At 41.5% G+C, this 12,266-nt stretch overlaps 1 protein-coding gene across 1 annotated transcript; it reads left to right on the forward strand.

Annotated features, from left to right (window-relative positions):
- The first annotated feature begins 691 nt into the window (after nucleotides 1–691).
- slc22a21 (solute carrier family 22 member 21) lies at nucleotides 692–11,202 on the forward strand. The gene is made up of 10 exons (XM_063202272.1): nucleotides 692–1,099; nucleotides 1,722–1,825; nucleotides 3,917–4,071; nucleotides 4,725–4,896; nucleotides 5,988–6,114; nucleotides 8,196–8,293; nucleotides 8,722–8,936; nucleotides 9,420–9,602; nucleotides 10,502–10,637; nucleotides 11,121–11,202. Exons 1-10 carry the CDS (start codon nucleotides 692–694, stop codon nucleotides 11,200–11,202), a joined length of 1,680 nt encoding a protein of 559 aa, XP_063058342.1.
- The last annotated feature ends 1,064 nt before the right edge of the window (nucleotides 11,203–12,266 follow it).

Raw genomic sequence — 12,266 nt, forward strand, 5'->3', positions numbered from 1 at the left:
TTGGATTGAATGGCAATAAAAATAGCCATGGTATAACTGTACCATTAACCAATAGCCTACCCGCCTAGTCATAGTAGGCTACAATAAAAAGGGATTTAATCTCATTTGAAGATTTAAAAAAAAGTTCTAAAGGTGATGGCAGGATGCGTAATCTTGATCAATGCGCGCGCGTAATGGTTAACTGAAAATTACATGACTTGAGAGCTTTTTGACCTTACTCGTACCTGTCTGTTTTCACACTCCTATACAATCTTATCCAAATTAATCGATTACACATTTGAGTGCTGAAGCCTGCATTGCATTGACAGGACCGTGCGGCTTTGTGGTACTTTGGTGGATGCACTCAGATAGCCTACTGGACTAGATGGCATGCACATGGGCAGGTTTTCACTCAGCTGGCAAAAACACCGGCTAATGAAATTCCGGAGATGGTGATGTTCAGTTACACATGCTGGTGATGTTGGGTCACACACTTAACAATATTCCTGAACATAGTGTGGGCTACATAATAGCCTAAATCGCAAAAAACAGTCTAGAACAATAAGAGCGATTGGTACGCGCAAAACATTATACTCGGGGTGGGAAACTTTTCCAGTGTTACCCTCGCCACTGGGGGAACAATTGTCACTCTAGGACAGCTACTACCCCCAGCTGTAGCTTAGCCTAGCTCCCCTTCCAGCCTAAGTTGAAGATGCAAGGAGCCGACTATGATGATCGGACCTCCTTCCTGGGGGACTGGGGACCGTTTCAACAGATAGTCTTCTTTCTCTTGTGCTGCAGCACTATACCAAATGGCTTTACAGGTCTGTCCATTGTTTTTGTGGGTGACACACCACCTCACCACTGCCATATCCCCGCACACCACAACATCACAGCCCGATGGAGAAACGTGAGTATTCCCTGGGAAGGGCAGGTGCGTGGCAGTGGAACTGTGCGGCTCAGTAGATGCACCAGATACAACATTGATGCGATTAAAAATTACTCCGACAAAGGTTATGAGCCATGGATAGACGTTAACGTTTCAGAGATACCACTAGAAGTCTGCAAAGATGGATGGGTGTACGACCAACAGCAATACACATCTACTATAGTATCTGAGGTATGTTTCCAAGGAAAAGTTTCTGGCCAGTGGCCAGTGTTTCACTACAGGTTGCGTAGGCAGCAATGTTGGATTGTTGTACTTAACTGGGGAGTTGCATCTATGATACAAACTTTTCACTTGTTCAGAAACGTGAGTTGAGCTTTTTTTGAAGCTATACGTCTGCCCATAATAACAACCTAAAATTAATTATGAGAAAATATATAGGCTACTTTTTGTTTTGTTCGTTTTAGTTCTTTTTTTCCAAGACATTAGAAGATACATAATTTGTAGGATCATTGAAAGTCGGTGATAGTTTTTAAACGCTTGCAAAGCAGGCCCATCGTTAACCATTGATTATGGCGCTAAGATCAGTATCACTTTATTGGCCTGGCATGGTGCGAGCAGTATTTTAATATTACAGTAACAGTTTATTACTCCGTGTGATTGTTCATAGTGTATCATTTGTGGAAACACGTGCCTATTTTTAGCTCTGAAGATGAGTAGTGTAGTGTGCAACTAGATAGTCCTACAAACAACTCGAAAAACTGAATTATTGTAACAGACTATAAATTAAATGCATAACTTCATACTAAGTTCTAGTTTCATTACAAGTGCTGCTTTGCATTTGTGTGTTTTTCAGTGGAATCTGGTGTGTGGTGATGACTGGAAAAGCCCCATGACATCCTCAATATTCTTCGTTGGAGTCCTGGCAGGGTCCTTTGTATCTGGTCAGATGTCTGACAGGTGATGGGGCGATGTAAGGTGTGTGTGTGTGTGTGTGTGTGTGTGTGTGTGTGTGTGTGTGTGTGTGTGTGTGTGTGTGTGTGTGTGTGTGTGTGTGTGTGTGTGTGTGTGTCTGTCTGTCTGGCTGTGTGGCTGTCTGGCTGGCTGGCTGGCTGTCTGTCTGGCTGTGTGTGTGTGTGTGTGTGTGTGTGTGTGTGCGTGCGTGTGTGTGTGTGTGTGTGTGTGTGTGTGTGTGTGTGTGTGTATGTGTATGTGTATGTGTATGTGTATGTGTATGTGTATGTCGTGTGAGAGAGAGAGAGAGAGAGAGAGAGAGAGAGAGAGAGAGAGAGAGAGAGAGAGAGAGAGAGAGAGAGAGAGAGAGATTTCAATATCGTTTCTTATTTAATATGTGCGTTGTCCATCACACATATATACACACATACCTACAAACACATGCAGCACACTTCGATAATTGTGCAAACTGTAATACAAGAGAATTCCAAAAAAGTTGGGACACTTTGTATTTTGTGAATAAAATCAAAATGCTGGCATTTTAAAAACATCTAATATGTTAATAAGGTAGAGCGTTATGTACAGACAACATATCAGTTGTTAAAGTCGAGCAGAATTATTGTTTTGAGGTAATTATGTGATCATTTAAAATTTGACCCATGCAACAAATCTCAAAAAAGTTGGAACAGGGCCAAAACATGTAATAGTTGGATAATTCTAAAAATTATAAAGGAAGAATATTTTAAAAGGAACTATATTGACTGCCAACATGAATGCACAAATAAAATACCATCACATAGAGGCTGTGGCACTCAGCAGCGAAGATTTTGGGGGACTAATTACTTATCTATTACACAGAAAGATTGAATTATCAAAATTGCAGGCATATAAGGCCTATTTCCGTAATATAGAGTTCTGTGTAATCATTGCACGAGTTATGAGATCATGACATACTTGTGGTCAATAAGCAAACTATGACACTCCATCAATGACAGCTCTCGAAAAAATGACCATAAACACAACATTTGATTAATGCACATGATGCAGACATTTAACAGTGTTGCATGCGGAAAAGCTCATTCTATGGACCTAGGAGACATGTGAAACTGTCCTCTGATTACAGAATGGAAAATATTTAATCCTTTTTGAAAATTATGGAGTCATGCACCCTCCAGGTTATATAGAAAATGAATACTTCAGCTTGATTTAGTGGTCAGTCTGAAAGACAGCATATATGATGGTAAGGGGGTGCAGAGGTGACTTGGTTAGGGTCTTCTTACTCATGTAGAGCATTAAAATGAATGTTGAATGACACATACAGTCTTTAAACAGTAAACATAGCTACCAAGGCATTATATTTTGGAGCACCGCCTTTAGATATTGTCCCATAATGGTGGCCAATTTCAATCTCTACTATGTTCCAACAGTGTGGTTCCATCATAAGAGTAAACAGGTCACAAAATTGTTTTCTTGCAGTCAGGATATGCCACATATTCAGCATAATAAAAGGTAAGCAAGTTGAAGAACATACCTATCAGTTGAGCTGCTGAAATCATGTCTCGCACATCAAAATATCTAATTTTTGAATAAAATTATGCCATCAGTCAAAGTATTTAACTGTTCAGCATCATCCCTTGAGCTGTCTTTAGTCTTATCCAATATAAAAAGCATTTTATTGGCCCTGTCCCAACTTTTTTGGGATTTGTTGCAAGGGTGAAATTTTAAATGATCACGTAATTACCTCAAAACAATACTTCTGCTTGACTTTAACAACTGATTTGTTGTCTGTACATAATGTTCTACCTTGTTAACATATTGAATGTTTTGAAAATGCCAGCGTTTTGATTTTATTCACAAAATACAAAGTGTCCCAACTTTTTTGGAATCCGTTTTGTATATGTTGCCTACTATTTGGAGAAGAAGAAGAAGAAGAGCACATTATGCAATACTTACTTGTATCTGTTTATGTGGAGGCTTCTCAACACAGAGACATGACAACTTGTTTCGCTCTTCACGTTAATGGTTTTGTTTACTGTATTGGATGCTGTGGGCACAGGTGCTTAGCTGTTACCTATTTTGTCTTTCTTAATGTTGTAGGTTCGGAAGGAAGGTGGTACTCTTCACAACGATGGCGGTCCAGACCATTTTTACCCTCATTCAGATCTTCTCCACATCTTGGCTTTGGTTCTGTGCCCTGTATTTCATTGTTGGCATGGGACAAATATCCAACTATGTAGCTGCATTTATTTTAGGTACTTAACTGTTATGTAAAGTACTGCCTCTTCTGTTGGTTTTCGGTTTGTTATTTCTTAACCCACTGAAGACACAGAATAGCAATGACTGAGTGATAATGTATTACTAAGTTCCCTGTGGACTGTCCTAGTGGTATAGTATTATGGTTGTAAGGTTTTTACATTGACTATTTCATTGGTACACTGGTGGAATGGCAGGCATTAAGGGTGTACGGACTGGCTCAGAGTTTAGCGGGGGCGGTCAAATTGGTCCATCTTGAATATAGACAGTGGACTTGGTCAACCAGGATGTGGTAGCCTACCAAAACGGCGTGTATCGCATTTGTGAGGGGTCAGTATAAGCCAAAAATGCTTTGGTGTGGTAGGTATATGTGAATAAGACAATACATGGCTTTCACTTTCTGAAACGAGTGACAAAAATATTCAGCCTTTTCATGATATTCCTGTTTGTTATACTGTATTTTTGTGCACAGTAAAAAAAAAAGATGCAGTGGGAATTCAACATTTAAATAGCTGATTCAACACTGTCTAGAATAGATTGTATTTGCTCCCAGAATATTCTTTAAGTGTTGAATTAACTCTGCATTCCTCATTGTGTACAACACGTATCCCTGGATGTGCTATCTGAGCCTGCTGTGTCTCTGCCTCCACAGGGATGGAGATCCTGAGCCCGTCGGTGCGAGTGCTGTATGGTACTCTGGGCGTGTGTCTGTTCTTCGCTCTGGGCTACATGCTGTTGCCTCTGATGGCCTACGCCATACGAGACTGGAGGATGCTGCAGCTCGCTCTCACGCTACCCGGCTTCCTCTATGTGCCTCTCTGGTGGTGCGTCTCTGTGTTTGTGTTTGTGTTTATGTGTGTGTGTGTGTGTGTGTGTGTGTGTGTGTGTGTGTGTGTGTGTGTGTGTGTGTGTGTGTGTGTGTGTGTGTGTGTGTGTGTGTGTGTGTGTGTGTGTGTGTGTGTGTGTGTCCGACTGTCTGTCAGTCTGTCTGTCTGTGCGGGTGCATGATTGTGTGTCAATAGCAATCGCCTCCCACACAGTAATCTCATCTTAATCTTAGAGGGGCAGTTCACACCTTACCAAACAAAAAACACTCACAACTACTTGTAGTCTGGGTACTTAACTAAGGCAAACATTGAAGGTTCCAGGTCTGAAATGAGACCAGACAATTCAAATCAAGTCAGGTTGGCTTTATTGTCAATTTCCTCACATGCACTAGTCATGCAAAGAAATTGAAAATACCTTTCTCATTGTATGTGAAGACACAAACATAGACATAGACAAGACAGACATCACACTGCAAGACAGTGCAAGGCCCTGTTATGAATTCGTTGTTACCAGACCGTGAAGGACCAAGTGGTAATGTATTACTAAACACCCTGTGTAAAGTTGTAGTAGTTCAGTAATATGGTAGCAAAGTATTTTCAGTGACTAGTACACTGTTCCACTGGCTGCTGCAAGGTGTATGTGCTGATTCAGTGCAGTTGGAGCCACTGATTTTGCACCATGTTCTCTTGGCTGCACCATGCTCCTCGCAAGGTCCAGCTCAAAACACCTTGGAGGTCTCTTGAAAGTTGCATGCAATGTTCATGGAACTATTAAAGAAGAAGTTTTACTGATAAAAAAAACAATCTGATGGGACACGAGATTAGCCTCGCGCCATCCTACGCACTTCCACCAAGAGACTTGGCAGTATTATGGTCAGGACTAACACGAGATGCTACAGACTTAATTTTCTTGCTTTATGAAATTTCACACCTGCTCGGTACAATGTCGGTACAATAGTGACCATGTTCAATCTTCTTCGATAATACAGTATATAACTTGGATTTTCTTCTATTTCAGGCACAGAGATGATGATAGAGGTAGAAGAAACTGCTCAAGTTGTATATTGCTCCATGTTGGTGTTGCTCAGGTTCATCCCCGAGTCTCCCCGATGGCTCCTGTCCCAGGGCAGGGTGGAGGAGGCGGAGGCCATCGTGAGGGAGGCGGCACGTAGGAACAAGGTCCCGGCCCCAGAAGTCATCTTCCAGCGCCCTCAGGTCAGATGTGATATGTTGTGGGCCACAGTGGAGAGAGAGAGAGAGAGACAGAGACAGAGAGAGAGTGAGAGAGAGAGAGAGAGAGAGAGTGTGTGTGTGTGTGTGTGTGTTGGATGAAGCTGGCACAATTCAGAATTCTGCAGTATTTTTCAGTAATTTCCTTAAAGGTACACTGTGCAGGAAATGGTCAAAAAAGGTACTGCAACTGTGCTGCTCATTGAAACTGGGTTGCCTATTGCCAAATTTGATCTTTTCATGAAAGTTTAATAAGTAATAAACTAATATTTTCTACTATGGCCCAAGTACAGTCATTTTTGCAGCTAAAAATATCTATTTCTGGAAATTCAAAATGGCGGACCATGGAGAAGATGCCCCTTTTAATGTACGAAAAGTGCAATTTTCCCAGTCATAATGAATACTAGAATTTGATGGTGGTGGTAAGTATTCATGAAAAGGTAACATTGGTGAATGGGTAGCATTCTGGAAATAAACAACTACAAATCTTGCACAGTGTACCTTTAATGTCAACTGTGGTCAGGCGCTGCATACATGGAAACTGACACGGGTTTCTACTGTTCTTCATCTGCAAATATTTACTTACTAGCTATATTTACTCATAACGGCGAAAATATCCAGTTATTGCTCCAAATATCCACTTATCACCGTTATGGGATAAATGATAAATGTAGTTTGGCCTACTCTCTTTACACAAGTGACTCCTCTATTTTAATCCTGTTTTTTACAGCTCTCTTGAGTTCAGTCTTGATTAGGTCTGTTTTGCATAATTGTCATACTGACTTCACACTCTGCCAGTAGTTTTTAGCTCATCTACTCACTGCATTTGTACCAATTTGTCTAAAATGGTGGCACCCAAAATATGTATCCTGGAAACCTTTTGCACGTGATTTTGCTGCCAACAGTAGACAAAGCTCATACTCCGGCTGTTCTTCAAACAGAGGGCTGAGTGCACAATGTTTCTCTGGTTCACCAGCCAATCGTGAAGTGAATTTGACACCAAATCAAAGCTAGTTAAGGTAGCTGCTAGACAGGGCAACACACACACACATACACCCACACACTTATTAGCGCTCAGGCGTATAACAATTTGGGAGGAATTTGCAAAATAGTGGCCTCTTTGTGATGGGCTGGGGAGACCTTTGTAGTTTTCCACAAAGCGACAGGAATGGTGAGGCTCTCAGTGGAGAGTTCCTGAATCCCCACCGTGATGTGATGGGGCTGATGGGGGAATGTCACCAGTGGGCCCAGGGCACAGGGAGCACACATGAGGATGATCAAGGCTGCAAAAGACCACATCTTTGGAACTGTACTGTATGTTGTGACGGAAACACTTTGCATACCTGTAGACCTGTCAAGTGTTTGAAAAGGTATACACTTGAAAATGAATAATACATGAATGTACATCAATGAAAAAATATATAATAATAATAATAATAATTTCACATAGTTTAAGCTGTCGGACTTTGATGTCATGTCTTTTATTGTTGTAAACTCTTGAATTTATTTTTTATTTTTTAACGAGCCACCGAATATCTTGTAATTTGGAAAACTGTTATCGCATAATATTTATCCTCATATGCTTCTTCTTCATCTTCTAAAGCTATCAGTTGCATTCTGACAGATTTATCAACACAACAGCTTATCAGAACAAACTTTGACAGGATCAGGATGTAACACATGACAATCTAATCATGGCAGTGAAGTACACGACAAATACACAACACATGGGGACTTTAGAAGTAATTAGCCTACTTACAAACTGTATTATTCATTTCAGATTTCTAATGTGATTTTTTTTGCTGAATATGTCAGATATCTTATTCCTTTTTTCATAGTAGATGCATATAAGTGACAAAATACTGCAGCATTCAGCATTGCTGAAAATGTACCTGTATTCTCCCAGAATTTGAGACCAAAAAAACACCCAAGCCATTGTTATTGTAGCTGCGTAGTAAATTGTTGACATTTTGTTTGCTTTGTTTTGAAGTGACACTAACGTCTTGTCCCGCCTCACACTGGCCTTGCGCTGTTCAAACATGCTTGTTATGACACGTGCACTGCAGCAAGGCGGCCCGGCTGAAAAAATGCAGTCCCACAACATCTGCGATCTGGTGCGGTCACACAACATCCGCTGCGTAACGGTCGTGCTGTGCCTGGTCTGGTGAGTGTCCGACCTCTCTTGCTTTGCTGCGTTAAAGTAATAATAATCAAACAAGCAGAGAATAAAGCAATGAGTAGGAAGATAAAAGGATACAAAGAGACATCTTCAAAAAGACAGCCTTATATTTTTTTTCTCGCACTTTCTTTCCTTCTCTCTCTCTCTCTCTCTCTCTCTCTCTCTCTCTCTCTCTCTCTCTCTCTCTCTCTCTCTCTCTCTCTCTCTCTCTCTCTCTCTCTCTCTCATTATTTCACACCTGCAAAACTGCACTGCAATTTTCTGTAATTCAACTGCAATTTGTATAAAATACAGTAAATAATTCATTCAAATCAAATTAAAATGCTCTCACCTCCCATCTCTCTCTCTCTCTCTCTCTCTCTCTCTCTCTCTCTCTCTCTCTCTCTCTCTCTCTCTCTCTCTCTCTCTCTCAGGATCACCCTGTCAATTGGCTACTTCGCCTTGTCCCTGAACACAGGGAACCTGAGTGGTGACTCCTACCTGAACTGCTTCCTGTCTGCGGCCATAGAGCTTCCTGCGTACCTGATCGCCTGGCTGATGTACCGCTGGTGGCCCCGACGCATCTGCCTCTTCTCCACGCTGGTCCAGGGAGGGGCCGTGCTGCTGCTCATCAGCCTCATACCACAACGTAAGAAACACTATAGCCAGAAGTGTATATCAAAAGTGAATTGATATTTGCTGATATTTCATAGTTGTTATACATAGTTATTTAGTACTAGTACTTTGTTTTTACATAATTGATATTACATAGTTGTTATACCATTTATTCCACTGTACCTAGTGAGGACCTGAAGAAGATTTGTACACTCTGTTTACTTCTCCTGCGTTTTAATTATTATTCATTATACACTACTTTATTTTTGCATACAAACTTGTAGTTTTTATGTCCATCAAAAAAAGGCTTTCTTAGGCACTGTAGAAGCCTCCCAGTTCATCAAAGTGATGTGATTGATTTCATACAATACACATCTGCTTACCACCAGTATTTTCACTGTGTGTGTGTGTGCGTGTGTGTGTGTGTGTGTGTGTGTGCGTGTGTGTGTGTGTGTGTGTGTGTGTGTGTGTGTGTGTGTGTGTGCGTGTGTGTGTGTGTGTGTGTGTCTGGCTACAGACATGAGCAGCATTGCCATTGCTCTGGAGATGATGGGCAAGTTTGGCGTGACGGCGGCGTTCGCCATTGTGTACGCGGTGACGGCGGAGCTGTACCCTACGGTGCTGAGGAACACGGCTCTGGGCACCTGCTCCATGGCATCACGAGTAGGCAGCATCTCCGCACCCTACTTCGTCTACCTGGGTAGGAGAACAGCAGAGTCATCCGAGCATAGGCCTATACTAAGAAGCTGGTTCAGGAGTAAACCAGGTTAAGTTAAGATGATTTACCTCTTAACCTAACCTGGTTTACTTCACAACCAGCTTCTTAGTGTACCACTCTGGGTTGTCTGCATCAACATTGTTGATATGTATGTCCATGTGTGACATGTGGGGTAGACGTGACCGGATCTGGTTAGGAAGTTGGCCTTTAGATCAGAGTGATGCAGGTTCAAATCCCATGTTATGTGTTTCTCTCCCTCCCACACCTTCATCCATGGCGGAAGTGCCCTTGAGCAAGGCACCCTACCTCCCATTGCTACCATCACCCTGTACCTAGTGAATTATAAGTCATCATCAATTGTAAATCATCTACCTGGGTAGGACAACATGTGACGTATCAGAGATGGGACTGGCTGTTAGCCTGGTCTTCCCATACTTCCCTTGTACTAATTTCATTCTGAACTACAGAATTGAGAAATGATGACTGATGGGAGGGGTGAACTCTGTTGAAGTCTGAAATGTGATTTTACCCAATCGCAAACGTTTGGCAATCTGTTTGTATGTAATGCTGGCGTGCGTGCACGTTTCAGTGATGCATTTGTGTTGTCCAATATTCTGTGTCTATAACAGGAAACATGAGCAAGTTTTTGCCTCATACACTGGTGGGTGGACTGAGCATGCTGTCTGACTTGCAAAATACTGAATTAAAGACGCGTCTGGATATTTGGATAATTCTTATTGTGTCACTGCCTTACGTACCAATCGGTAGCCTGAATGTGCTGCCTAGGTTGCAAAATACTGAATTAAAGACATGTGAATAGATGTTTGAATAATGATGTTTGAATGCTTATTGTGTTGTCCACTCTTCTGTTGCTGTGACAGGAGGTGTGAGCAAGTCCCTGCCTTACCTACTGGTGGGTGGCCTGAGCGTGCTGTCTGGGCTGTTGAGCCTTCTGCTGCCGGAGAGCCAGGGGAAGCCCCTTCCCGAGAGCATCCACCACATGCAGACAGTACCCTGGTGAGACGCAGTAATGCTAGGCACATCAAAGCCTCCTGTACTTACAGTACAATACTGTTAAAGCGATACCTCACCATTTCTGGAAATAAGCTCATTTAAAAAACTTACTGAGTTTTAGCTTCCTCTAGGTCATTGAATAGTTTGATGCAATGATAGTTGCTTGCTTGGAACTGAAAGTAATACCACCAGACTGACGAGAACCGCTGGAATAACAGGATAAAGGCAAAACTCAATTATCTAACTCAAGGGAAGATGTGAAATTACATAATTTCTGGAAATGGTGGAGTATCGCTTTTAAAATCTAAAAGAATAGGTTGTTAACATAACCCAAACCCTTAACCCAAATTCTAAGCCAATCCTTAAGCAGAGGTGCTGTAGTACTCTGTAATGGCTTGATAGCTACCTCGATGGGTAGCTCATATTGTCATGACACCTGTACACTGTTAGACTGAAACAAATGTTATAATACTGTTCTTTTTTCAGCTGCAAGGGAGGCGAAAGCAGGAAAGCCTACAACCTCACCAGTGCTAAAGGAGATGAGGACCGTCTGGAAGAGGCCGTGTGACAGATACACATGCTGTTTGTTTTACATGTCTGATGACTTTCAGGACATGAGCGGTGAAATTATAATTGGTGGTTGCAATTACGATACATGACATGTTACATTTACAATAGACACATATTGTTACATTACACCACATCTGAATACTTACTGAACATGAACGGTGAAATAACTGGTGGTTACAAAAAAGGCAACTTATATTATGTGTTAAATTTCAATTTACTATTACATTCTATTACATGTTTATCCAAAGGTGCTTACAAAAGAGAATGTGATGAAGTTACAAACATATATAGGACGACAGAGTAAGCAAATGCATAACTAGGCACAAGCACAAGATAAGCACAAGTTACACTCATTTTATAGCAATTACTAGAGTAGAGCAACATTTTTTTAATCCTAGAGGAAATTAAGGTGTCTAGTACACTGTACATAACATACAAGACATTGCAAATTATTGCACAAGATATTAAACATTAGCACACACGCACATACACACACACACACACACACACACACACACACACACACACACACACACACACACACACACACACACACACACACACACACACACACACAACACAGAGAGAGAGAGAGAGAGAGAGAGAGAGAGAGAGAGAGAGAGAGAGAGAGAGAGAGAAAGAAAGAGAGAGAGAGAGGGAGAGAGAGAGAGAGAGAGAGAGAGAGAGAGAGAGAGAGAGAGAGAGAGAGAGAGAGTGCGAGCGAGCTGAGTGCTCCAGAGCATAGAGCAGCTAAATAGTCCAAAAGTGAAGTCCACTGTGCATGGTCCAGAAAAGAACCCACCGAGGGTCAACTAGCCTATCCATCAGTATTGTACAATGGTAAGCACTTATAGTACGTTGTGCACTCTCATCCTCAAAACTTGAGGCTTTTTACTTTTAATTCTAATTAAAATGAGCATAGAAAGTAAGTTATTTACATGCAGAAGCTTTAATAACAGCACTTCAGGGTAGAATCAACATTTGTGCCCCAGTGGTGCCCTTTAAAATGCCAAGTGCCTAGTATTATGTCATACTTGATATTTCAAAGTTTTAATATTTTGT

Source organism: Engraulis encrasicolus, chromosome 7 (genome assembly GCF_034702125.1).
Source record: "Engraulis encrasicolus isolate BLACKSEA-1 chromosome 7, IST_EnEncr_1.0, whole genome shotgun sequence".
In the NCBI taxonomy this organism is placed as follows: domain Eukaryota; kingdom Metazoa; phylum Chordata; class Actinopteri; order Clupeiformes; family Engraulidae; genus Engraulis; species Engraulis encrasicolus.

Coding starts and splice junctions, on each gene's coding strand:
- slc22a21 (XM_063202272.1), top strand. CDS start 692: ATGCAAGGAGCCGACTATGATGATCGGACCTCCTTCCTGGGGGACTGG. Junction 1,100..1,721: donor CATCTACTATAGTATCTGAG/GTATGTTTCCAA, acceptor TGTGTTTTTCAG/TGGAATCTGGTGTGTGGTGA. Junction 1,826..3,916: donor TCTGGTCAGATGTCTGACAG/GTGATGGGGCGA, acceptor TTAATGTTGTAG/GTTCGGAAGGAAGGTGGTAC.